This window comes from Panthera onca, chromosome D1 (genome assembly GCF_046562875.1).
Source record: "Panthera onca isolate mPanOnc1 chromosome D1, mPanOnc1 haplotype 2, whole genome shotgun sequence".
NCBI lineage: Eukaryota > Metazoa > Chordata > Mammalia > Carnivora > Felidae > Panthera > Panthera onca.
Window position 1 is genome coordinate 56,943,913 of NC_138348.1, and position 27,989 is coordinate 56,971,901.

General features: G+C 39.5%; 1 protein-coding gene across 4 annotated transcripts in view; it reads right to left on the reverse strand.

Annotated features, from left to right (window-relative positions):
* FAM168A (family with sequence similarity 168 member A) overlaps nucleotides 1–27,989 on the reverse strand; it is a 199,119-nt gene that overhangs the window by 17,105 nt on the left and 154,025 nt on the right. For all 4 annotated transcript variants that reach the window (XM_060605674.3, XM_060605676.2, XM_060605673.3 and 1 more), the window contains one exon: nucleotides 4,157–4,237. In XM_060605674.3, the coding sequence (XP_060461657.1) occupies nucleotides 4,157–4,237 (81 nt within the window). The remainder of the gene's footprint in view (nucleotides 1–4,156; nucleotides 4,238–27,989) is intronic.

Genomic DNA, 27,989 nt, shown 5'->3' on the forward strand with positions numbered 1-27,989 from the left:
ATGGCAGGTATTCAGGAAGCACAAATTCCTTTCCCTTGCCCTTCTCCAGGTTTGTCACATACAAAACAGGAACAATTTGTATTTGTACTTCATAAAGTCGCTATGAAATCAAGTGAGACAGTAGGTGAAAATGGTTTATAAACACATCTCTTGTGAGGAGGTATTTCATTTCTATCTACATTAGTTATTCTGTTTATCCTTTTCTTTCATTTTCAGGTCAGATTACCAATAATGTGATACATCCTTTGGTTTTCAGATTCTGAGAACGAATCTCAGTTGGCTCCTGCTTCCTGCAGAGCCAAATGGTCCTTAAATAAGATCCCCGAAGTCATTAAGAGCTTAGAAAAAAGCTCCAAGTACCCACTGCTTTCAGAACCAATGAAAGAGTGAAATGTTTCCCTGCATCGTGAACAGATGACATCTTAGAGTACTCAGAGCTGCTAAAAATAGCTCTCTCTGAAGCAACTTCTTGGTCTCCTTGAAGAAGCTGAGAGAAATTTAAACCTGAGAGCCTGGCTCTTTGCAGGCTTCTACCCCACAGGCATCTCTCAGCATCACAAATGGCTGCTTCTAGCAGGAAGCTGAGAGTAACCTACACTGCCCTTGAGCCGGCCCTTCCTCAACAGGAGCTCCCCTACTGCAGTCAGGAGACCTGGTGAATGCAGAGGCTGGCCTCTGAAAATATGGAACAGACCAGTGGGGTGTGTCTAACTCCAAAGGAAAGGGATCTGCTCAAGGTCACATCAAAATCAGTCCTTCCAGCTTCTAGTTAGGGGCCTTCTGACACAATGTGGGAATACCACGCTCTACAGTGGATTGTATGGGTTTCTAAGGAAATGGTCAGGTTGCTTCAGTCATAGCTTAGACATATGGTGAAATTTTGAAAACATAAAATTGGGGAAAATCAAGTTAGAAGTGGGATGATATTTGTTTGTTTTAAAATTAAGACCTAATCAGTACTTTATACATGCTGGAAGCTTTCCAATCTCTCCTCTTTTTTTCCCCACAGTCCCAGGCTCCTTCTGTCTGTTCTCTCTAGTCTGGTTGCTCTAGTCTAACTTCTCAATTTCTCTCTGGCCGGCCACAGACCACATGCAGGTGTGGTGGCAGGATGCCTGAGTTTGGATCTTTGGGCTAGTTCCTAACTCCTCTAAATTTTAGTTTTCCCACTTGGAAAATGGGAATAACAATAGTAATGACTTCAAAGGTTTGTTGTGATAGAAAACAAGTCAATATCCATAAAGAGCTTAAAATAGTCCCTGGTACATAGGAACCATTCAACAAATATTATCTATTTATTTTTATTCCCTGTCCTTCCACTTTCTTGCTAAACTAATCCTCAAACAGTTCCACAAACCAGCACCATAAATTCTGTACATTATGAGAAAATGCCCCAGTGCTGGAATTAGAGCCTTGAAGAATTCATGGCCTCCACCCTCAGTGGAGCCTCCTGTTACACGACTGTGTCACCTGCTGGTGACACTTATCCTTCCCCTTCCAGTAAGGCTTTCACACATTGACCTCTCTCCTTAAGAACCCTCCCTCTATCCTTGTTCACCTCTCCAACAGCAAATCAAAGTCATTAAACAAGAACTCTCCACTTTCCACTGGACAATTTACTCTAAGCACATGCATCTGTGACCTTTCCTGTAGTCGGAGAGGAAGAGCTGCCCTCCTGTGTGAGGCAGCCCCGTCCACCTGCTCCCCCAAACAAAGAAGAGAACAGAGCTCTAGATCTCCCACCTCAGCAAAGCTTCCTTGAAGGCCTGGGTCTATCTGGCAGCCTCTCTGACTTATCCTCCTCATTTGCTCCTTCCCATCAGCGCTTACATGCTCACATGCTTAATCATGCTCACATCTAAAAAAATGCCTCCTTTAACCCCACCTTCCCTTGTTCTCCTTTCCCTTGTAGTCAAGTCTCTTGTAAGAGCAGGCTCTGCCTGCTAACTGCTTCTTCACTCCCGGGCTCCCCATTTCATTGACTCTGCTTCCGTAGGTCACTGGTGGCCTCCTGACTACACACACACATCTTCTTCATCCTGACCTTAGCTGACCTTGTGAAATTACTCACCTCATTTTGTTTTAGACCAGATAGTTTACCAAGCCAATTCACAGATCTCACAGCATTTAAATTTAAATCATTTCTATATTGTGAGATACTTGATAATCAAAACCACCGTAGTTTTTCAGACAGATCTTATCAAATTTGATTAAATCTTTTATCAGGGTAAATTTCTGTAGCTTTCATTGTTTCTGCCTATTACACATTTTTTTGGAAATATGTATCTTGTTGATTAAAAGTGAATATAGAATAAACTATTAATGCTGAGATAGAGACGTTTTAGCTTGTGGATTACTCCTACCCTCACAAGCTCTTTGAGGTCAATGACTTCAGCTTTCTCAAATCTGAATCACATGCAGTGTCTTCCAGAGTGCTTTGGGCATAGCAGGGCCAAAATAAATGTCTGTGGAATGACATACCTATGTAAAGACTTTAGGGGTTAACATCACTTATTTGCATAAAATAGTACTTTGTCTCTCAAAAAAGAGGGAGCTCACGGTATGTGCGTGAGTGTGTATGATTACAAAATGATCCCTACTTTAGAATGGGGCAACTGAGGTTCAGAGAGGTCGAGTGACTCTAAGGTTGTTAATTTAGGAAGTGACAGTCAGAACTCACATCTAGGTCTTCTGACACAGACCATGTTCTTCTCTTATTTAAATATTCCAGAAGAAAGGGAACAATGGTAGGATGAGTGCTGGATTGACACAGAAAAGCATGAGACCAAGAACTCGAAGATCTGCCAAGGGTTCTAGTTCATATGCTATTGCTGCATCATTGAGTAATTTGGACAAAACACTGTTTATCTCTGGATCTCTCTTGTCAAGAGAAGGAGCTGAACTGGAGGATCTCTAAGGTCTTTTCAAGCTTTTTAACTCTAGAATAATCATTACTAAACAAGAACATGGCGGGGGGGGGGGGGGTATGATTATGGCATTTAAGGCCTTTCCAAATCTGGCCCTTGGACATCTGTAGTTCAGATTCATCTATTATCCCCACCCCTACAGTGTGATTCAACCATTCCCACATCACCATTCCTTTGCCCAGGCTCTACTCTGTTTAGAACGTCCAATTCTTTCCTTATGTGCTTAAAAGAATGTCTCCTGCTTCTCCCTCAGGTCTCTATTGAGAGACCCCCTGTGAAGCGTCCTGTACCCTTTCATCACACCGCACAGCTATGAATTTGTTTATATGCCAACTCCCAAATGAACTAGAAGTTATTTTAGGCAAAGATGGCTCTTTTTCTCTATTGTAGTGTGGAGGACATTCAACAAATAAATACTTGTTGAGTAAATGAAGAGGAACTTACTTAAAACCATCTACACCCCTGAGGTAAGTAAGTAGCACATTTCTCTGAGAGAACTATTTTGTCCAAGGCCTCACAACTAGTGAGTTGAGTAATCAGGATTCAAACCCAGGACTTTCTACATGCAGCATCCAGATTCTTTCTCCGGCCCCTTGAGTGTTAAAGCACCCACTAAGTATGAGGGTTAGTATTGGTGGTAAGACCTCTGCACTGCTCCTAGCCCAAATGAGAACAATTTTTTATTTTTTTAATATTTCAAATCTGTATCAATCTCTATCCAGGAATGGATAAGATAAAGGAATGCTAGGCCTTTGTGATTTGTGAAAAACAGGTTCCTTGCCTCAGCCTGAAAAGCAGTTCTTTATCCTCTGGTGGCAAGTCTCTCACTCTCTTCCAAATTCCACACCCAGGAAGTCTGGTGTGTGTGTGTTTGCATCTGTGTGTGTCTCAATGGCAGCCTTAGGGAAAACCGAGCAAAGAACTGATTTGGACGTTGTTTGGGAGAGCAGAAAAGGTTCTGTGAAGAGGATGCATGTTTCAGATATTCCAGCAGAGAAAAGATGGGCCAACCTTAAATCCCAAGGAGAACGGAGGAGATTCTATTCCCACCCCAACCCTTAGGCTCAACTGCCCCCAGTTCCCAGAGGGGACTCCCAGGAGAATCAGGCCTGGATGGGCGGAGTCCAGAGCAATTAAGGACAGGAAAAGGCCAGCAGGTGGGTTTGTTTTTCCAAACAGAGTCCCACCTCCCACCCCAGGCACCACTGCTGTCTTCACTTTCTCCTTACCTGGAGCATAACTGGGGCTATTGGTGGGGTACAGACTGGGATTGTAGGCAGGGGCTGCTGCGGGGTAGGCTGTAGGGTAACCTGTGAAGAGACAAAAAAGCCCCAATTAATTGGACAAGAAAAGGAAACAGAATCCAAGTCCCAGGGTTGGCCTTCAGCCTCTTTATGGGCCTTTTTTTTCAGACAGTATATGTGACCACCTTTTAGCCTCTTGAGAAAAGGCACCAATACCACAATCCTAATACATGCAGATTTTTCTTTTTTTAAAAAATAGCACAAGAAATGGGGCTCCTGGTGGCTCATTTGGTTAAACATCCGACTTGGGCTCAGATCATGATCTCACAGTTCGTGGGTTCGAGCTCTGCGTCTGGCTCTGTGCTGACAGCTCAGAGCCTGGAGCCTGCTTCAGATTCTGCGTGTCTCTCTCTCTGCGTCTCCCCCAGTTTGTGTTTTCTGTCTCTCTCTCTCTCTCAAAAATAAAAGTAAACATTAAAAAAACAGTGTAAGAATTGTATGTCTACGTACTCATTGTAAAAAAGAAAAAAAAATGGAAACACCATCAAAGTGTATGTGGTAAAAAGTCTAAGTTTACTCTCACATTCCTGCTGCAACACTACTCTACTCCCCCAAGGTGGTAACAGCTATCCTGGAGAGTTTTCTACACATTTTTATATATTCACATATATTCAGTGGTGTTCTGGTAAATATTTAACAACTGGCTTGAGGGGATTGAAGTGGAGTTCTATTTCTAGCATTTGCCAAGTTCCATGGTAGAAATACTCCCACCATGGCTAATTTCAAGCTACCAATGTCACTGAAGGAGTAGTTGGGAAAAGGCGCTCACAACTGGCTCTAGAGGGTGCACACAAGCTAGATCTAGCCTGCCACTGCATGTTATATATTGTTGGTGTTGCTGTTTAATTTTTAAAGGATTTTTTTTTTAAGTACAATCTACTCTCCAATGTGGGGCTTGAACTCACGACCCCAAGACCAAGAGTCACATGCTCTACCAACTGAGCCTGCAGGGAGCCCCTTTTTTGGAAATTTTTATTGGGACAAAATACATATAACAAAATTTGTGACTTTAGCCACTTAAGTCCATAATTCAGTGTCATTAATCATGTTCACAATGTTGTACAAACATCCCCACTATCTGTTACTAAAACTTTTTAATCACTCTAAACTCTATACCCATTAAGCAATAATATCCCATTCCCTCTAACCATAGCTCCTGTTAACCTCTAATCTACTTTGTTTCTATGAATTTACCTATTCTAGATATTTCATATAAATCGAATCATATACTACCCTTTTGTGTCTAGCTTCTTTCACTTTAGCATAATGTTTTTGAGATATGCCCATGTTTAAGCATGTACTGAAACTACATTCCTTTTTAAGGCTGAATGATTATCCGCTGTATGTATATGCCACATCTATTTACCATTTATCCTTTGGTGGTTTCTGAGGAACCACCCAACTGTTTTGCATTGTGGCTATACCATTTTACATTCATATCAGCAATGTATTAGGGTTTCAATTTTCCCATATCCTCAGCAACAGTTGTTACCTTTTTTTTTTTTTTTAATTATAGCCATCCTAGTAGGAATGAAGTGGTATCTTGCTGTGATTTCAATTTGCATTTCCCTAATGATTAATGATGTTGAGCATCTTTTCATGTGCTTATTGGTCATCATATACCTCTTTGGAGAAATGTCTATTCAAAATAGTTGCCCATTTAAAAAATTGGGTCACTTGGTTCTGTTGTTGAGTTTAAGGAATCTTTTATATAATCTGAATATTAAACCCTAATCAGGTATATGATTTGCAAATATTTTCTCCCATATTCCATGGGTTGTCTTTTCCTTTTGACAATGCCTTTGATGCACAAAAATTTTTAATTTTGATGAAGTCCAATTTACCTATTTTTTTGTTTTGTTGCTCATGCTTTTGGTGTCATATCTAAGAATCCATTGCCAAATCCAAGGTCATGAAGATTTAACCTTATGGTTTCTTCTACAAGTTGTATGGTTTTGGCTCTTATATTTAGATTACCAATCCATTTTTGTAAATGGTGTGAGGTAGGGGTATATGTAGTTTTATATTCTACTTTTTCACTTTAACATTGTAAGTATTTTTCCATATTAACTACATATTATTCAAAAACATTATTTTAAACATCTTTATGATATTCCATTATGTAGATATCAAATCATTTAACCATGACTCTGTTTTTAGATGTTTAGGTTGTTTGCAAATTTTCATTATAGTAAATGCAGCTATGAGAACAACCTAAATAAATCTTTGGCTAAATCTCTATTTTAGGAACGATTCTAGAAGTGAGATTTCTAGGTCAAAAGATAGTGCTATTTTTAAAGCTCATCCATTCAACAAATATTTGAGTATTTACTCTGTGCCAGACACTGTGATGCCTGTACTTGTGGAACTTATATTTTAAAAAGGTAGGAGAAGGCAGTGGATAAATAGTAAATATGAATAAACACAGTCTAAAGTGCTATGGAAAAGAGAAAAATGGCAGGGTAGAGAGTGTAAGAAGTGCCAGAGTGTTGGACGGAGGCACTGCCATGTTGAATAGGGTAACCAATATAAGACACATTGAGAAGGTAAGATTTTCACAAAGACTTGAAGGAAATAAAGTTAACCGAGCAGATAGCTAAAGAAAGAGCATTTCAGATGAAGGAAAATGTACACAGCCCCTAAGTGGAAAGCCTATGGGATGTGTCCGAGGAACAGCAAAGAGGCCAGTACGGCTGAAGTGGAACAAATGAGGGGGACAGTAGCAGTAGAGGAAGTCAGAGAGGTAAAGGGCTGGACAGTTCACACAAGGCCTCATAGTCCTATTGAAAGGACTTCACTTTCATTCTGAGTGAAATGAGAAGACATCACAGGGGTTTGAGCAGAAGAATAATATGATCTGACTTTCGTTTGAAAAGGGTCACTCTGATCACTGTGTTGAAAGCAGAGTATAATGTGGGCAGTGTAGAGAAGCAGAGACCAGTTAGAAGGCTACTGCAAACTCCTAGCAATAGATAATGGGCCTCAGATCAGGGCAATATCAGCAGAGGTGATGAGAAGTGACGTGCTAAGAGTTTTCACATACTTTGCCAAACTGCTTCCTAGACAAACTATCAATTTGTACTTGCACTAGCAGTAGGTAAGTGCCTGTCTCACTGCTCCCTGCAGCTTTTTAATGCTCATTGGTATTTTGACTGATGATGGAAAGCTGATTTTAAAAGTCAAAGATTAAATCCCTAAATCCCTAAAAGCTTCTTTGGGATTTGTAAATATTGCGCTTTAATAATGTATCTTTGTTAGTATGCCTTTCCCTAAATCTTTTCCAACTCCAAAGAAAATTCATCTCACTTTATCCCTCAATCATTTTCTAATTTCAGAACCAAGGTAGATAACTTGTTGTCTCTTAATTAGCATCATGGAGATCTGCTACTTATCAAGAAGAAAGTCAGGGCTTTAATCTGAGAAGCAAAGTGACCCAGTCTCCTAGCTGAAATCTATATTCAGCTTCACATGAGAGGACTGTGAGGCCAAGGGTAATCATACCCCTGTTTTGTCATTTCAGATGCCTTTTACTTTGGGGGGGGCAATTATAGGATCTCCCTTCAATGTTTCCAAGTAGAATTATTTTTCATTCACTTGTGTTTGACAGATATAAGATGGCTGAATAGAACGAGCTTTATTTGATCCTCCAACCCTCTTTGTTTTATAAATGACATCCTCAGGCTGAGAGAAAGAAAAGGGACTGCTGATGCTAGAATGTACTCAAAGGCCATTTGGTTGACCCTCACATTTGGGTCTAGGGCCTCCTCTATGACACACTCATGGGATCATTCAACCTAGCCCTTACATCTCTACAGATAGCAAACTCTTTCCTTTCCTGAGACCCCTACTACACCGTGAGATTGCTCTGATGGTCTGAAAGTGACTTTTCATACTTCACTGAACTCTATTGGTAGCTTCTGCCCTTCAGAACAGAACAAATTTGAAGACACATGTATCCCCAACTACAGAACTTATCACACTGTACATCAACGGTATGTTTATATTTCCTGTCCTGCTCACCCTCCCCAAACTGTAAGCTCCCTGAAGACACAACTATGTCTTATTTGCTTGTATACAATAGCTTTCGGTCAGTTCCTCGTTCCCACTCTATTAACACACCACTCCTCCCCTCCCCTTCCCTCAGCCTGGACAGGAAGCATCTGAGCTTCTCAAACATAAGGTGGTGGTGAATAGTCTTTGTGGCCAGTAGAGAATCTCTTCCCCACCATCAACTTTCCTTCTCTAGAAAGGGCATCAAATGTAAGCTAGTCTTCCTCCCTACAACTTTCCTGGTTTGGTTTTGTTTCCTTGTTCCCAACGATATTATTCATCTTGCTGCTTCTGTTGATGATGGTGCTGGCATCTCTAAAGCCTGGCACAGATAAGGCAGAAAATAGGTACTCAATGCAGAGATTATGGCGGGGGAGGGGGGCGGTATTCTGGAGCTAAGATAGGTTTATAAACAAGAGAAACAAATTCAGCAGGGTCCCTGGCTTTGAGAGAGTCACCAACTAATGAGGGAGAAAGATGGATAAGTGGATAGTTAGAATGCCTCCTGAAAAGTGCCATGATAAAGGTTGAGAGTGGGCAGAGAAGAGGCCTTCATTAACCAATATTTTTTAGTATCTACTATCTGCCAGGGATTATGCAGGGCACTAGGTGTCCTGGATGTGGATAAGAAAGAGAAAGAAGGACATTCCAGGCAAGAGCATGGAGGGTAGCATTTTGGGGCATCCATAAGTGGCTTGGTTTGTACCTTCCTTGGCTCTAAGAAGCAGGACTGATGGGGTAACCATACCTGAGAGGAAAGGTTGTCTTAGGGGCTTGAGCTCATCATTTTATCTTCTTGTAACCATGTCTCCCTTTATAGTGGATGGCTCTAACTTACCTTTCCAGCTATATCTGTCACTATGTCTGAGTTTCGTACTGTTAAACCAGACTTCTCTCCTCAACTCCTGACTCATATAGTATCTAACTGCCTACTCAACATCTCCATTTGGATATTTGCTAGACTATCAAAGCTATCAGATAGCCTGGTCTCTGGAGCTAGATCCAGGCTTAGGTTTGTATTCCAGCAACACGACTATTTATGTGATCTTGGGCCACTTATTTACCCCCTCTGTGCTTGAGTTTTCATCTGTAAAATGGGAGTGTTACTTACCTAACAAGTTGCCCTAAGTTTAAATTAGTTAAGACCTCAAAGCACTAGGAGCCAGGCAAATAGTTAAGACTTCAAAAAGTCAGCTATTATTATTTCAAACTTCTACTTGAAAAGAAATTTTTACTTTCTATCCTCCTATTCCCTTCCAAACCTGTTCCTCTGCAGTTTTCTCTACACCAGTAAATGACAACTCATTCTTCCAGTTCCTCAGGCCAAAAACCTTAGATTCATCCTTGATACTATTCTTTCTCTCCTATCCACATCAGCAAATCCTTTCAGTTCCACCTTCAGAATATATTCAGAATCTGACTCTCTCTCATTGCCTACATACATCTTTCCAAATTACTGCACTAGCTTCATAATTGGTTTCCCTGCTTCTACCTTTGATTCTGTGCAGTCTATTTCCCACAGCAGCCAGAGTGATCCTGTTAAAACATTAAATCAGATCATGACACTCCTCTCTTTAGCTTCCCATGGCAATCACAAAGAAATCCTTTTAATGACCCACTTGAGCCTCAGCCACCTCTCTAAACTTCCTCTCCAACTATCTGCCCCCATGCTAATCTACTCCAGCCACATTGGCCTCCTTGCTCTTCTTAATGTGTCAAGCATTTTCCCATCTCAGCCTTTTACTCTTTGTATTCCCTCTTCCTGGAACTGTGTTCAAAGGATTTTATATTCTTTCTAAAATAGTACTCTCAACTTTCATTACTCTCTATGCTTCTTATCCTGCTTTGTTTTTCTTCACAGCACTTAGCCTGACATACTATATATTTACTTGCTTAGGGGAGACCATCTGTCTCCCACCACTAGAATATAAGCTTAGTCCACAGTAGCACTTGCTGGTATGCAGCTATTCCCTGCTGGAAGTCTCCTCCTGGCACACTCCAAAGACATTCCCTTTGACTCTCAAAGACCCAAGGAAGCAGAATGCATTCCAGGTCCTGGTCCCCCAAAGCTACCTGGATCTGTGGAAGCTCATCAGGGGTAAAGATATTGAGTTCAAATAATACACCATATACATTTCTCCCACTGCTCACACAAAGATATTTTTTACACCTGTGATTTCATTTGAGCCTCAAAACAACACTAATGTTGGGGCACCTGGCTGGCTTAGTCAGTGGAGCACATGACTCTGGATCTTGGGGTTGTGAGTTCAGACCCCACATTGGGTGTAGAGATTACTTAAAAATAGAATCTTAAAACAAAACTAAACTAATGTTATTTCCCCCATTTTGTAGAAAAGGAAACAGAGGCTTGGAGAGGTGAAGTGTCTTTCTGGATAAGGTTTTTCAGCAAGTCAGTGGTATTACTGGAAAGGGAATCCTGAAAGCAATAATACGTTTTCCACACCTGTCAAATAACTATGATTTGGTCCTTGGAAGGAAGTCTGCCCCTTCTATAGTTAAATTCTTTGAAGGTCAGGAGTAAAGAGAATAAACGGAAAAAATGAGCTTTTCTCCTTTGTATCCCAAAAGCTATAGTAGTGATCAGGTTTCCTGGGATTCTGATGTGTACATTTTAATTGCTTTATGGATGTCAATATAATCTAATCCCTTCCTCTTGTTGTCACTAGGATTAGGACTGAAGAAATGTAAAGCTAGTTTTCGATTAAAATGGAAATTGGAAATTGCTTTTAAGAGAAATCAGAGGACTATTTCTGAAATGACTTGATCTTTAGGAAGTAAGAAAGCAAGAGTATCAAAAGGCTAGTGGAAAACTAACTCCCTGGCTTAGGAAGACAAAGAGGATTATGTCTTTGTGATCAGAGGACACTTATGCAATGAAGACATTTTAGGTCTGCAGCTCAAGATGAAAAAGAAAAAAACTGCCACCCCCTTCACTTCAAGGCCTGGTGACCAAAACCCAAACAAAAAATATTTAATTCTCTCAAAATAAAAAAGAGGGTAAAAGGAAGAATATAATTTTGAATCTGTATTATGTTCTGAGCATTATGTCAGGCCTTCTTTATCTAATTTAATCTTCACACTAACTCCATGAAATACCTTAGCAATCCCATTTTAGAGATAAGGATACTGAAACTTAGACTTATCTTACATATCTTAGACTTACCTTAAATAGCTTGTGAACAGAGTGGAGACAGAATCCAGACCTGCTGAGACAAAGTCCATTTCTACCAACTTCCCTACCTCTCCTCAAAACATGAGTCTACTCAACACAAACCTTGGGATTTGGCTGCCCCCCACCCCCAACAAGTTTTAGCTTCATAATGTGGGAAAACAAAAAATTACTCAATTTGGTCAAAGATGGTTCAGTTACCCAAAACACAACACAACACAACAGCTATTATTCCCACTCAGCATACTAATGTAAGTCATACTGGTGCTACTGAAAAGCATCAGAGGGGTGCCTGGGTGGCTCAGTCAGTTAAGCGCCAGACTTCGGCTCAGGTCATGATCTCACGATTTGTGGGTTAGAGCCCCACACTGGGCTCTGTGCTGACAGCTCAGAGCCTAGAACCTGCTTCGGTTTCTTTGTCTCCCTCTCTCTCTGCCCTTCCCCCACTTGTGCTGTCTCTCTCAAAAATAAACATAAATTTTTTTTTTTTTTTTTAAAGAAAAGCATCACACAAGCACTGAATTACAGAGTTAGAAGAGGTATTAGAGGTGATTGAGTCCAATTTGCCACCCAGTACAAGAATATCCTTTATAATGGTCCTCATAGCTGGCCACATGGCCCCTGGTGGCACACTCTTCTAATGATGGTATGCTCAGAAGCCCTTTAGGCAGTCAAAGTTCCTGCAGGAGAGCTCTGAAAGTTAAGAAATTCTTTACACTGGCTAACAACCTGGCTTATAAGGTATCTGACCCTGAAAAGCTTCCAAGCTACTGGTCCTGGTTCTCAAAGAATATGTCTGTTCCTTCTGCTCCAGGACAATCCTCCAGAGATATGAAGGTATCAGATATTCTTCCTGAATCTTCTCTTGTCTAAATCCAGTAGGTCCAATTCCTTCAACCCTTTCTCCATCCTGATTGCCCACCTTTAGCCAGACTTCAATTTACAAATCCCCTTCCCTTAAAGCAATTCAACTTTCTTCTTGCCTTGTTCAGTCTTCTGCTGATGGGTTTTCCCCAATTAAAAAAAAAAAAAAATGGGCACTTAGGTAGCTAAGTTGGTTAAACATCTGACTTCAGCTCAGGTCATGATCTCACAGTTCACGAGAGAGAACAGCTGACAGCTCAGAGCCTGGAGCTTGCTTCAGATTCTGGGTTTCCCTCTCTCTCTGCCCCTCCCCGACTTGTACTCCATCTCTCTCTCTCTCTCTCTCTCAAAAGTAAATAAAACATTAAAAATTTTTGAAAAATAATTAATTGACGTATTAAGATGCTGGTGATGTGCAGTCAGTGAAGGCCAAAAGTAACTTAATCCAGATTTCTTCATCATTATCCATCAGCATAGTTAATATCTACCAAATGCTTACTCTGTGCTAACAGGATGTAAGGTTCCTTACAGAGGAACTTAAAGTTTAATAGGGAAATAATATAGGCTACTTATATTAATCTACAGGTAATCTATATGACATACAATGAGAGAATGTCGGAGTGTTACCAGAATGCGGAGGAAGGAGTGAAGAACAGGTCTGGGAAAGCTGGGAATGGCTTGTTAGAAGAAGGAACATTTGATTGGCCTTGAACAATGAGTGGGAGCAGTTTGTCAGAGGTGTGAAGGAGTGGGGACAAAGAAATAGATCCTCCCTTCATGCATGATGGCATGAAAACGTATGCCACACTAGGGAAACGGCAAATGGTTTAGTACGGTTGGAGTTTATAGTATGTAGGGAAAAGCAACAAGAAATGAAGATAAGAAGGTAGACTGAGAACAGATTGTGAAGGGATCTGAATGCCAGGCTTACGGATAGAATTTATCACTCAATAATAAGAATCCACTGGAGGATTCTGAACCAAGAGTTTCAGATTTGTGTTTTGTCTACTCCAGCAGCAACTGTAAACAGGTTCAGAGTGGGTGAGATCAGAGGGAAGGACCAGATAGGAATTACTGCAATTGCCCAAAGGCAAAGCTAAAACAGTAGCGATGGGATAAAGAGGAAAATGGGCAACAACAAAGATGCTTAGGAGACACAGCCTACAAAATACCATCCTTATAGCAAAACCTCACTTTTCCTGCTGTGAGGCAAAAGGCTACAAAGCAAGATGGGAAACATTCTAACTGCAAGTTTTATAGGCTTTTTGTTGCTTCTTTTAATAGGCAGAAGGAAAGAAAATAAATCAAATGGACTCTTGAATCTCTTGGCTCCAGAAAACAGCCTGAATCTGATTTTCTTCCTAGCTGGGAGGCCTGGCTGCTTAGAGTGCTATCCTGGCGAGACTGCAGGTCAGTCTACACAGACAGCGGTTCTACAGGGCTAGCTCTGGACCTGCCCACAGACTTGAATTTGAGGTAGCCTAAACACTGGCAAGGCCTACCCACCCAGACTCCCACTAGTGAGCCCCATGGAATTTTAAGGGTGGTAAGTAAGGCACTGTTCTTCCCAGTTTAGGGCAAGGCAACTCCCTCTGAGAAATATCCAGTAATCAATTGTGCTCTGACCTGTGTTGCATCTCCAGGGAGGACTTACCCTCTAGTTAAAAAGCCAGTAACCTGTGTGGGTCATTCATCCTGGATGAGCCCTAGAAGAAGAAGGCTGCTAAAGCCAGAGCAGGTTTAACATGGCATGCCTTTAGTGCAAAAGCAGTATCATCAATGAAAAAAGATAAGAAAATAGGTTGTTAAATAGCCAAATTATGGAAAGAACCTAAATGTCCATCAACTGATGAATGGAAAAAGATGTGGTTTTTTTTTTTTTTTTTTTTGGATATGGTTTATATGTACAATGGAATACTACTTGGCAATGAGAAAGAATGAAATCTGGCCATTTGCAGCAACATGGATGGAACTGGAGAGTATTATGCTAAGTGAAATAAGTCAGGCAGAGAAAGACATACCATATGTTTTCACTCATAGGTGGATCCTGAGAAACTTAACAGAAGACCGGGGGGAGAGGAAGGGGGGAAAAAAGTTACAGAGAGGGAAGGAGGCAAACCATAAGAGACTCTTAAATACCGAGAACAAACTGAGGGTTGATGGTGGGGGGGGGGGGGGAGAGGGGAAAGTGGGTGATGGGCATTGAGGAGGGCACCTGTTAGGATGAGCACTGGGTGTTGTATGGAAACCAATTTGACAATAAATTATATATAGAGAGGCAGGGGGAGAGAGAGGGGCAGGGAGAGAGAGGGGCAGAGAGAGAGAGAGAGAGAGAGAGAGAGAGAGAGAAAGAGAGAGAGAGGGGAAGAATAGGTTGTTAAAACTAATAATAAAACTGTTCCTTAGGTAAGTACATAAGGCCAAGTGTGTGCTGTTTCTGAAGGGAAAAAAAATTCTTTTACAAATCTAACAGTATCTCCAAAGCTCCCTCCCTGTCAGCATGGGGTATGGGAGAAATTCTAATGGAAAGCAGATGGCCTATTCTGTCTCAAACTCCACTCCAGGAGTGTGCTGCTGCCTTTTTTTTTTTTTTTTTTTTTTTTTTTGGCATCTATGAAGGGAGGTCTCAATACTTTACAGATTGTTTGGTGAGTGATTCCCACCCTCCCTGTATTTATTTTCTAAAAAGAAATAAAAGAGCAGATGAAATTTTGCAAATTGATGATTTAGTCCATAAATTCGTTTTCCTCCCATGTCAATTCACTTTTTTATTCTATTATGCTGTTTTAAGAGATCTGGAAAGGGAAGATCTTGTTTAAATTCAGTAAAACATAGAATACTTGTTTCTTCCATGTGAAGAAAAAATTTGATCCCCATCTCATACTTCTCCAATTCCAGAAAGACCAAAAACTTAAATATTAAAACAACAACAACAACAACAACAACAACAACAACAACAACAACACTTAAAACTATTAGGGAAAATAGGAGAGTATAGTTTGAACTTGGGATTAGAAAGTATTTCTTAGATGAAATCAAAAGGAAAAACCAAAAAAGGTTGATAAATTTAACTCACTAAAATTTAAACAAAGTTAAAAAACAAGTACAGAGAAAAGATATTTGTAACAAATGTATCCAGAGTAAAAAACTCATATTTAATCAACAAGGAAATGAAAATAAGCCAATAACATCTAATCACAGTATTCACAGAAGAAATCACTCAAAATGACTAGGGAAAAGGAGGAGAAAGGGAAAAGATGTTCAATCATACTAGTAATCAGCAAAATGTGAATACATGGAATAAAATATCATTTCACACCTATTAGAGTGACAAAAATTTTAAAGTCTCACAATAGCAAGTGTTGGGAAGGATCTAAAACCATGGGAATCAGTAAAAGCATTCTGAAGGGCAATTCGGCAATACCAGATAAAGATACACAACCTAGCAATTGGGAAACTGGATTTTTGAGGTGGGTCTTGTGAGGTGGCAGGATTCTGGCAGGCAAAGATAAGAGGAATGACATCCAAATAAAATAAAACCAAAAGAACAATATAAGCAAAGTCAGAGACAGGAACCCATCTGAGGACTGACAAGACTGTTTTCTAAAGTGGCTACACCATTTTTTACATTCCCACCAGCAGTATGAGTTTTCACTTTCTCCACATCCTTGTCAACACTTGTTATTACCTGACTTTTTGATTACAGCCATCCTAGGGGGGTAAAGTGCTATCTGATTGTGGTTTTGATTTGCATTTCCCTGATAATTATGTAGGAACTGTTTCATGTGTTTATTAGCCATCTGTATATCTTCTTTGAAGAACTATCTATTCAGGTTCTTTGCATATTTCTTAATTGGGTTGTCTTTTTATTATTGAGTGAAGAGTTCTTGATATATTCTAGATGCAATCTAGAACTAGATGTCTTATCAGATAGATGATCTGCAAATATTTTACCCCATCCTGTAGGCTGTCTTTTTGCTTTCTTGAATGTCCTTTGAAACACAAAAATTTTCCCCTTTTTTAAAAATATTACTTTTATTATATTTTTTTTAACTTATTTTTTAAATGTTTATTTTGAGAGAGAGTGCACACAAGCAAGGGAGGGGCAGGAGCAGAGAGAGAGGGAGAGAGAGAATCCCAAGCAGGCTCCACGCTGTCAGCACAGAGCCTGATGCAGGGCTCGTTCTCATGAACCGTGAGATTATAACCTGAGCCAAAATCAAGAGCTGGATGCCTAACCGACTGAGCCACCCAGGTGCCCCCAAAACTTTTTACTTTTGATGAATTCCAATTTATCTATTTTTTTTCTTTTGGCTGTTTGTGCTATTGGTGTTATATAGTTAAGAAACCACTGCCAAATCTTAAGCTCACAAAGATGTACCTCCAAGCTCTCCTGTATAAGTTTTATAGTATTAGCTCTTATATTTAGGGCTTTGGATCCATTTTAAGTTAATATTTGCATATCATGTGAAGTACTTCATTCTTTCATATGTGGATATACAGTGTCCCAGCACCATTTGTTGAAATGATTATTCTTTCTCTATTGAACTGTTTTTGGTATGCTTGTTGAAAATTGACCATAAATGTGACAGCTGGCTTCTGGATACTCAATTCTATTCCACTGATGCATATGTCTACCCCTGTGCCAAAATCACATTGTGGCAAAAATCACAATAAATCCACATTTATTATTGTAGCTTTCTAATAAGCTTTGAAATTGGGAAGTGTGGGTCCTCCAACTTTGTTCTTTTTCAAGATTGTTTTGGCTAATATAGGTCCTTTGAATTTCCACATGAATTTTATTAACATCTTGTCAAAATCTGCAAACAAACCAGCTAGAACTTTGATAGGGTTTATTTTGAATCTGTAGATCAATTTAGGAACTATTACCATCTTAAAAAATATTAAGTCTTTCAATCCATGAACATGGGATGTTTTTCCATGTATTTAGATCCTAATTTCTTTCAACATGTTAGAGTTTTCAAAGTATAAGTTTTACACTTCTTTTGTTAAATTATCCCTAAGTACTTTTATTCAATTCATTTGCTATAAATTCATAATGCTGTACATGGAATGGTTTTCTTAATTTTATTTTTGGGTTGTTTATTATAACTATAGAAATACAATTGATTTTTATATATTGATCCTGTATCCTATAACCTTGCTGAACTCATTTATTAGTTCTATCAGTTTGTGGGTTCCTCAGAATTTTGTACATGCAAGATTGCGTCATCTGCAAATACAAATACTTTTACTTTTCATTTCATTTTCTTACCCCGTTGCCCTACTTAGATCCTCCAATACAGTGTTCAATAGAAAGGGTAAGACTGCACATCCTTGTCTTATTCTCAGTGTCAGAAGAAAAGCATTCAGTCTTTTAAAACTAAGTGTAGTAATAGCCATGGGTTTTGCATAAATGTCCTTTGTCAGACTGAGGAAGTTCCCTTCTATTCCTAATTTGTTGGGCTGTTTCTTTGTTTTGTTTTGTTTTTTTAATCATTAAAGGGTACTGGAGTTTGGCAAATGCTTTTTCTGTGTCTACTGAGATTATGTGGGTTTTGTCATTTAACCTTTTAATATGATGCACTGCACTGATTGATTTTCCTATGCTGAATGGATCTTGCACCCCTGGGATAAATCCCACTTGGTCACAGTGTATAATATAATCCTTTCTATAACTTATTGGACTCATTTTGGTAGTATTTGTTGAGGACTTCTGCATTTATATTCAAATGGGATACTGGTTCTATAGTTTTTTGTGATGTCTTTGTCTGGTTTTGGTATCAAGACAACACAAACTAGTCTCACAGAAATTAGAAAGTGCTCTATTTTTGAAAGAGTTTGTGGACAGTTAGTGTTAATTCTTGTTTAAATGTTTGTCAGAACTCACCAGTGAAACTATCTGGTTCTGGGCTTTTCTCTGGGGGAATTTTTTTTTTTTTTATTACTAATTCCATTTTTTTTTATTACTTGTTATAAGTCCATTCAGATTTTCTATTTCTTCATAAATCAGCATTGATAGTTTGTGTATTTCTAGTAATATGTCCATTTCACCTAGGTATCTAATTTGTTGGCGTACAACTGTCCATAGTATTCCCTTATAATCCTTATTTTTATAAAGTCAGGAGTTAAGTCTCCTGTATCATTCCAGATTTTAGTAATTGAGTCTTCTCCCTTTTCTTCTTGATCAGTCTAAAGTTTGCCAACTTTGTTGATCTTCTGAAAAGCAATAAACTTTCAGTTGATTGATTTTTTTTTTCTATTTCCTCCCTCCCTCCCCTCTTTCCTTTTCCCCTTTCCTTTTCTCTTTTCCTTTCCTTTTCTTTTGAAAGAGAGAGCATGTGCAAGAGAGCAGGAGAGGGGAAGAGGGAGAGAGAGAATATGCCCAGCACAGAGCCCAACACACGGAGCTCAATCTCATGATCCTGAGATCATGACCTGAGCCAACTCAGAAGTCGACACTTAACCAACGGAGCCACCCAGACACCTTTGTTTTTCTATTTTTAAATTTATTTTATTTCTGCTCTAATCCTTATTATTTCCTTCCTTTCCCTTATTTTAGGTTTAGTTTGCTCTTTTCCCCCCAATATGTTAGGGTGAATTAATTATTTGTTTTTAATGCAGGCATTTACAGCTATAAATTTCCTTCTAAGTACCACTTTAACTACACCCCATAAATTCTGGTGTGCCGTGTTTAATTCATTCCAAGTATTTTCTAATTTCCCTCATGATTTCTTCTTTGACCCACTTGTTATTTAGGAGTATGTTAATTTTCACATAATTGTGAATTTCTTACATTTCTTCTATTTTTAATGTCTAGTTTCACTCCATTGTGGTTGGAGAACATATTTTGTATGACTTCAATACTTTAAATGTATTGAGAGTTGTTTTATGGCTCAGCATATGGTTTATCCTGAATGTTTCATGTGTACTTGAGAAGAATTATATTCTACTGTTGGACTGTCCTACAGATACTGGTTAGATATGGTTGGTATACAATGTTGTTCAAGTTTTCCATTTCTTTGTTGATCTTGTGTCTGGTTGTTCTATCTATTATTGAAAGTGAGGTACTGGAAGTCAGCAGGATGCAGTGGTCAAAGAAAGTGAGGTACTGAAGTTTCCAACTATAACAGCTGAATTATCTCTTTTGCTCCTCATTTCTGTTACCTTCTGTTTTGTGTATTTTGGGGCTCTATTGTTAGGTGCATATATAACCATTACATCTTCAGGCTGGATTGACCCTTTATCATTATAAAATATCCCTTTTTATCTCCAGTAACATTTTTGGGGGGGGTTTGTTTTAAAGTCTATTCTGTTTGATATTAGTATAACCATTCTAGCTTTCTTATGGTTGCTATTACATTACCTTTTTCCATTCTTTTACTTTCAGCATTTTTGTATCTTTGAATCTAAAGTGGTATCTCCTGTAGACGGTATACAGTTGGATCCTGATTTTTTTTTTTAAATCCAGTATGGCAATATCTGCCTTTTTATTTTATATACAGCAGATTTAATAAAGGCATTGGAACAGCAGGCTGTGTTGAAAAGTGAGTAAAGATGTTGACAGTAAAGGAAAAGAGAGAAGATGACAGCCTAAGGAGGTAAGAGGATCCATAGGAATTTTTTTTTGGAAAGGACTCATTCCTTCTGAGAATCGGGAGAAAGAATCTCCTGCTCTGGCTCTCTTATGGGAGCCATCATAGTCCAGCAGGAAGAACAGGTGGTCTGAAGGCAGGCAAATGTGGATTCAAAAGTCCAGTGTACCACTAACCAGACATGAAATCATACGCAAGTCTCTTTACCTGAGCCTCAAGAACACAGGGCTATAATATACTACAGGGTAGAAAATTAAGACTTAGCATGCAAAATACCTAGCACAAAACTTGGTACAGAGTAGTAAGTACTTCAATAAATGTTAGTCCCCACCCCTGTCCCTTTCATTAAAAGTTCCCTAAATGGTCTTATTTAATGAAAATCTTCTAGATCCTCAATCACGTCCCTTACCTCCTGCCTTTCCCTCCCCCTTACATGACTCCTGGTGATTAAACCTATTATTGCTTGGTCAAACACAAACTGGACAAAAGCAAGATCCTACCTAGTTAGTGTGGCTCTTTATGCAAACATCGAACCAGTCACTATGCTTTGAATATAGGTAATTTTTTTTGTACTGTTGTGTTTATGTATACTTACAATCTTTTATGCATTATAAAGCATTTTTGTCTCTTTAAAAGAATTTATAAATGAAAGTATCCCCACATTTTTGCATTTTTCTCATTTATTTTCAGTCTATTATTTCTGCTTTGTGCTACTGGTTAATAGTGAGAGTTAAAGAAACCTAAATGTCTGTCAACAGGGCGTTATGAGACAAATCTAAATAACCCAACAACTCGAACTTCCTTAAATAAATTAAGGTGTTACAGGACAGTGAGCAGCATATAATCTCATTTTTATTGAAAAATAATGTGTATGTGTGCTTATTTTACAAGTTCTAGGAAAAAAAAAGATATACCAAAGTGTTAACAGTGATGGTCTCTGGATCAGATGAACTATGGATTTTTTTTTTCTCATATTCAGTATTTCCTGAGTTTTTTAAAATGAGCACATTGTTTTAGAAATAAAGAAAAATAACAACAGAAACCACAAAATGTTTATATTAATGGACACTTAGGTAGATTCCATTGATCTCCTATTGGTTAGATATTTCATCTGTTCCAAATAACGGCTACTCATCCTTCAGGCAGAGCCAGGACTAGAATTCAGATACTTATATTTTCCAGCTTTATGTAAAAATGTCCTAAAAACTCTTTTTGGGCTCTACAAATTTAAGACTGATGTTCCTAGAGACTTATGAGCTCACGAGTGAGGTCCTAAAGGAAGAAGGTAGAAGATGGTATGACATGCACACCAGGACTGGGTTTTCAAATAAGCTGAAATATGGAACATGTCTTCAAAGATTCCCCCCAAAATGCTTCCATTTCAACATATTTTTTGTTTAGAGCTGCCACTAAAGTACTGTGTGACCCGGGTAAGACCCTTATAATCCTTATCAAATTCTGAATCTCCATTTCTGTGTCTGCAAAATAATAACAGCTACTGTTAAATGAAAATCTCCCCTATTTTACAGATAAGAAAACTGAGGTTCACAGTTATGCAAGTGACAAGACTGACACCAGATCTATCTAATAAAGAAGAATAAGGGTAAAGGAATCGTGGATTCTATTTTTATGAGTTATTTTATTTCTTCCTTTTAACACTAAAGAGGCATCAGTAGACCTTTCTTTGTATAATGCAAATGATATTGTACACTATTGGATTGAATTAGAAGGTGCATTGAATTATGATTAACTCATGGCCTCATTTTAACAGCTGAGTAATTAGATCAATCTAATCTTCTGAATTTTATTGCTTATTTTATTATGGCCTATAATCAGTTGAAATTACAATGGGAAGTTCAAGAGTCTCACATAAAGGCAATATGCTCTAACAGGCAACATGCTGTAAGCTGAGTACCTCGGCAAGTTACTTAACTACTCTGCACCTCAGGTTCCAAATCTGTAGAACGGGAATAGCATTATCTTGCCCCTTCATTACCAACACGTGTTGGGTTTAGAAATCCCAGCACTAGGAAAAAGGGGGATTCCCAAAGGGTTATGAGGAAATTACCTGAGAAATTACAAGGAAAGCTCCCAGACATATGCTAGCCCTGGTACTCCAGAGAACTCAGTGAAAGGCATAACCGTGCAACCTGTCACCTAAGTCAGAGGAAGCCTGATTCTTCCTTCTCCCTCACTTCCTGAATCCAGTATCAAGTCCTAAATTATTAATTCATATTCCACAAATGCTGAATGTCTACTGTATGCCAGATAGTGTTCTCTCTAAAAATGTCTCAAGAGTGTCTTTTCCTGTCCATCCTAAATACCACCCTTAGTTCAGGTCTCTCGACTGACCTCTTTAAAGAGCTCCTAACTTGTGTTCTAACCTCCATTTTCTCTCCCTCTAATCCATTCTCTGCACATATCCAGAGAGATCTTTTGAAAATGCCAATCTATCCATCATGCCTAAACCATTCTGGTGGCCAAGAATAAAAGTTCCAAACAAATATCCAAAGAAGGATAAAGATATTGCTATGGATAAAGTTGCAAAGTTCTTAGCATGGCATAATAACCCTCCAAGTCTTCTATCCATCTAGATGTCCCATCTCCCCTCATGGCGACTCTGGCCTGGCATTTTACACTTTACCAACACCAACCCCAAAGCTGTTCTAGCATACTCCATTTGACTGTTCTGCTTCTAGGTCACCGTTCAGGATGTCTTCAATGCTTGATTGTCCTTCCCTTGCCCTTCACCTTATTTCATTCTCCAGAAAGTCTGCCTTGACCTTCCTCCCTTGAGGCTAGAGTAGGGGCCCCTTCTGACTACCCCCCACAACTGGCTTTTCTTACAGTTCTTATCAAATTATATTTCCAAATTGGTTTTCTCAAATTCTCATCCCCCAATTTGGTGGATCTAGTATCAGTCCTGTGATAACTCCCTAAGTTGTGGTTCTCTTTGTCCTTATATGTCACCGACAGGGGTTTCTGCTGGGGCTCTCACTGTCCAAATTTATTTTTTTCAGTTGCCTTCACACTCTATTCACCAAGTGTGTGGCTAGTGCCCTGGGTGTGCCAAGGCATACTCATCAAACAACCTCCATTTCCCTGCTGACTCAACTTGCAGTGCAGAAAAAGGAAGTGTGGAATTTAGATTCAGATATAGGCTCTAAACCAGTTTTGCCATTTCAGACTCTGAATTCTGGCACGTTATTACTTCCACTCACAGAGCTTCAGCCTCCTCTTATGTAAAATGGGATAATAATTACTTTATGAAGCTGAAATAATATTAGTAATAAAACAATATTATTACTTATTATGTGTCAAGTATTATGCTAAGCACTTTACACTGATGTCATTTAACCCTCACAGCTCCTTCATAAGGTAGGTTCTACTACTATCTTTATTTTATAGATGAGGAAACCAGCCAGGGAAGCCATTTACTTGCTGAGGCCACTGTGGTAGACCGTGGGTGAGCTAACCCAATGCTCATTCCCAGCCCCCTCTGCTCTTTGACTATTCAGGCTGGCAAAGCTAAAAACTCATTTTTCCAGCCTTCCCAGAACTTAGAATTAGCTAAGTGGCCCAATTCTGACCAACGAGATCTACACAGAAATCTCCTGCGAGAATTGTGGGAAAGCCTTTGCTTTCTTAGTAAAAGGACAAACATTACTGATGTTCCTCTATACTCCCTTTTTCCTCCCTCAATCACAGACATGATACTTACAGCTATAGCAGCCATCTTAGATCAAAAGGGGAAAGCCAACAGGCGCAAAAAAGTACTAAAACTCCCACTCTTGATTTCAGTTTGGGTCATGATCTCACAGTTCGTGGGTTTGAGCCTGCACTGGTCACTGTGCTGACAATGAGGAGCCTGCTTGGGATTCTCTCTCTTCCTTCTCTCTCTCTTCCCCTACCCTGTTTGCTCTCTGCCTCAAAATAAATAAATAAACTTAAAAAAAAAGGGGGGGGGGGAGCCAAAAGAGTCACAGAATACTGGTCCTGAAATCACTGACCTAATAAATCAATGCCATCAGTCATTAACCTCCAGACTTTTCTTTATGTAAGAAAAATATACTTTGTTTAAGCTACAAATAGTCAAGTTTTCCAGTAGCATCTTCAGGTATTTATACTTCAGGCACTTATACTTTGTATAAGTGATATAAAGTAATCAAATGATGGAGCTAAGACTCAAAAATAGGCAGCCTTAACCATTAAGCTATATGAGAAACACTTAGCACTGGACTTCTTAGGGAATGGGTACTCAAATGATGAAATGAGTAAAATAATATCAGTCATTCAGCATTCTTCTTCAAAGTTCCAAGCTCCTCTGGAAACTCAAGGATTGCCAGTAACCTAAAATCATAATGTAGCTGCTCAGGAAGAGACCACCCCTTTGGACACTGTGTCCAGCCCTCTTGTCTGCATTTCTGAATTCAATTCTCCCAGCTCAGGGTCTACCCTAAGGAGGGAAAAGGGAAGGAAGATCTGGAGCCAGATCTTGGATGCTCACACCTACCTATCTCATGGTACCACAAAGCTTCCAGGCCTCCTACCATGCACACATAAGAGGACAGAGTTCAAGGAACTCAGCATAAACTTACAATCGTGACAGCACCTGTGGTGACAGTGAAAGACAAAATCTTTGGAAGCCAGAGACCTTTGGAGGCAAGAAGTGTGGTTTTGTAGCTTAAACAAAACCACGGACTATTGATTTTTCTGCCTCTTCCTGCTGAGAGCAGTAATAGCAAAAATCTGATTTAGACACTTAAATTCAAGTACCTTCCCCACCAGCAGAGCAATTTTCAAGTAATCACACTTTTGACCTCACCCAACATGAGTCCTTTTAAAGCCAATTTTAGGGACCAATTATTTAGTTCTCCTAACATGTGCAGGGAAAAAGATACGATTGCTGGCTATCATGCTGGAAGCTGTAGTTTCTATTCCCATATCCAGGGTTTAGACTGCCTGTTCAGAGACCTCCCAATCTGTCTGAGAAGGGGCCAGCCACCCTTGTCACAGATGACACATGATCTCTGTTCTAAAGCTGCTTGGAACTCAAAGGGCATTTCTCAGAGAAATTATGGAATTAATGATGGCAAGATTTCTAGATAACCTTAAAGAACTGGGAGAGAAGAGAATGTCATTTATTGAACAGTTACTAGATGGCAGATAGGAGCATCAGAATCATTTAGGGAGCTTGTGAAAATAGCTTGCTGGGAACTACCTCCTGAGTTTCTGATTCCAGAGGTCTGGGGTAGGGCCTAATAATTCTCATCTCTAACAAATTCCTACACCTGGGACTATACTTTGAAGCCACAGAGGTCACAGAGACTTTGGAAACCCACAATTTGGTCCAAACTCTCAACCTTTTTCCACAACACAACTGTGTTCATGATAGCAATGATGAGGGATGGATAGGTACAAAGATGGAGCAGACAGGATGTATATGAGTGTATACTGGGGAAATGGTAAGACAAATAAAAACCAGATAATTCTTAGATACCATTCATGGTAGCTTAGGAGCTGTCAATGGGTTACAGATGAATCGAGACACTGATTCCTTAAGCACATAGGGTGTCTGGGAAGGAAGTAGGGCACAGGAACTCCCTCGTAGCCTTGTCTGTTTATCCAGAGTTCTCTACAAATACCATCATTTTCTGTGTGGAAGTACTGGCTTAGAGCTAACTGTGCATCACTGGTTTAGAGAAGAGTTAAGAGAAAAACATTTATTCTAAACTCTGAGGTCAATTTGCCAGATACTTATGAACCTCTGAAAAGGCTTCATTATTAGAGGCTTGATCATTTGCCATTTAATCATTCAACCAATCAACAGTTTACTTTGTCCTTTTTTTTTTTTTAATTTTTTAAACATTTATTTATTTTTGAGAGAGAGAGACAGATAGAGCATGATTCGGGGTGGGGGGCAGAGAGAGGGAGACACAGAATTTAAAGCAGGTACCAGGCTCCGAGCTGTTAGCACAGAGCCTGACGCAGGGCTTGAACCTGCCTACTGCGAGATCATGATCTGGCCAAAGCTGGAAACTTAACTGAGTCACCCAGGTGCCCCAAGAGTTTACTTTGAATTAGGCACTATGTTAAGCACTGAGGACACAGTAATTGTCTATGAGAGGAATAAGTGTTCCAGAAATATAAACAATTCTAAGGCAGTAAATAATATAGACAAGTAACTCAGTGATTAAGAGAATGGAATATCCAAACTTAGACTTGATTCTGGCTCCACTACTCTGTGACAGGGACAAGTCTTTCCATCTTCCTTAACTTGTGTCTGTATCAATAAAAACTTTGGAAAATAAAGGTTAACTAAAATAATGATGATACAGTTCTCAAACTGGGCACAGGAACCCCTGTGGGTACTCAACAGTATACTAAAGGGTAAATGAGCAAATATAGTGTACTTTCTTGGTAGGGTAATTATACCAGAGGGTAAACAATTTAAATTATCTGTTGTACAGAAAACAACTATGACTATATAATGGTGACTTAAAACAAAATTCTTATGCAGTTTGAAGATAATGCAGGGGCTTCAAGTAATTTTTAACCTTGGAGATCCGCTCTGGGCTATATTCCCCCACTGATTCAGAGATGAATTTGTTCTCCTCTGATGTCAAGTACACTTGGGTAGGAAAGTTTCCAAAATACTGTGCATGGCCAATAATGGATGACCAACAAACAGCAACCATTATTGGTAATAATAGATAGCTGTTAGTTATTACTAACCCTTCCACAGGAGAAACCAACTTACTCTGTAGTGTCTAGGGTAGATAAAGGTGTCCTTTCTACCCAGGTATCCCTTTTTTCCAAGCTCTGGACTTTTCCAGTTGCTCCCCAGAAACCCTGTGATTCCTTGGGAAGTAGAACTCCCAGGAAGCAGGCCAATTTTGCCCCCATACACCAGGGAGTTCCCTTCAAAAAAGAATTTCAGCACCAGTAAAGTAGCTAGTCTCATCAACCTCCAGGCCTCCCTGGCCTCAGTCTGCTCAAGGAGTTAACCCCCAGGATAAGAACAATCATGGACCCAGCAGCTCACTCCTAATTAGCTTTGTCTCATTTAAAAAGCTCTTACTGATCAATTATCTCCTTAAAGTCTTACAAACAAGTGATAGATAAGGTAGGTATTATTATTCTTACTTTATAGAGGAGGAAACTAAGGTCCTCCAAAACAAAGTGATTTGTTTAAGTTTTCAGTTAGAGACAGAGCCAGGGGTCAAACTCAGGTCTCTGACTTCTAGCAGAGATTCTCCCCACTACATTAAGCAAAAGTCATCATTCCAATGAGAATCTACGTAGCACGGCCAAAAATTCAAGTCCTTTATCGATATCTCACCAATTTTCAGCTGTAGTCACAGCCACAAAATTATATTTTCATTGACTAAGAACCATAAGTAACTAATAGAAAATGAAATTAAATTGCATGAGCTTAATCAGCAGGACAAGGGCCCTAGTGGTGACTATGGTTATATCCGACCTTTCATAGGAGGACACTTATGAAAAGGCTTTCATGGTTTCCTACTGATCTTGCCCAAGAAGGTCAGGAGCTCTGGGGCAAGAAGCCCTGAGATGATAGAAGGCACAGTCACTATAGGAGAGGATTCTCAGCTGACTGCATCTTCCCTGTTTCTGAAATCTTCATCAACACCAGGGATTCCAAGAAGGGGCACAGAAAATTTTGTTCAAGAAGCAAAAGAAATAGTTTAAGGGAATGAGCCAGTTGTTTTAATGAAAGAAGGCTAACAAAAATTTATAGATTAATGCCCAGAATGTTAGAGCTGGAAGGCAAATTGCTAAACAACACATCTAAGCCCCTCAGCCTAGATGGGAAGGGAAGGCAAGAGAGATGGGCAGGCCTTGCTCCAGCGTCTTGAGTCATTAGCAGCAGACCTGGAACTCGGCTTCTCTTCGTGCTTTCAGACCTAGTTCCATGCCTGACTTCTCAGAAGCCTTTCCTGACACAACCTCTGCCAGAGTTGTGGCCCCTCCCATATGCCCACCAAGTTTTCATAGCAATCTGTACATCTATTTATTAGGTTAGACTCTTGGAACA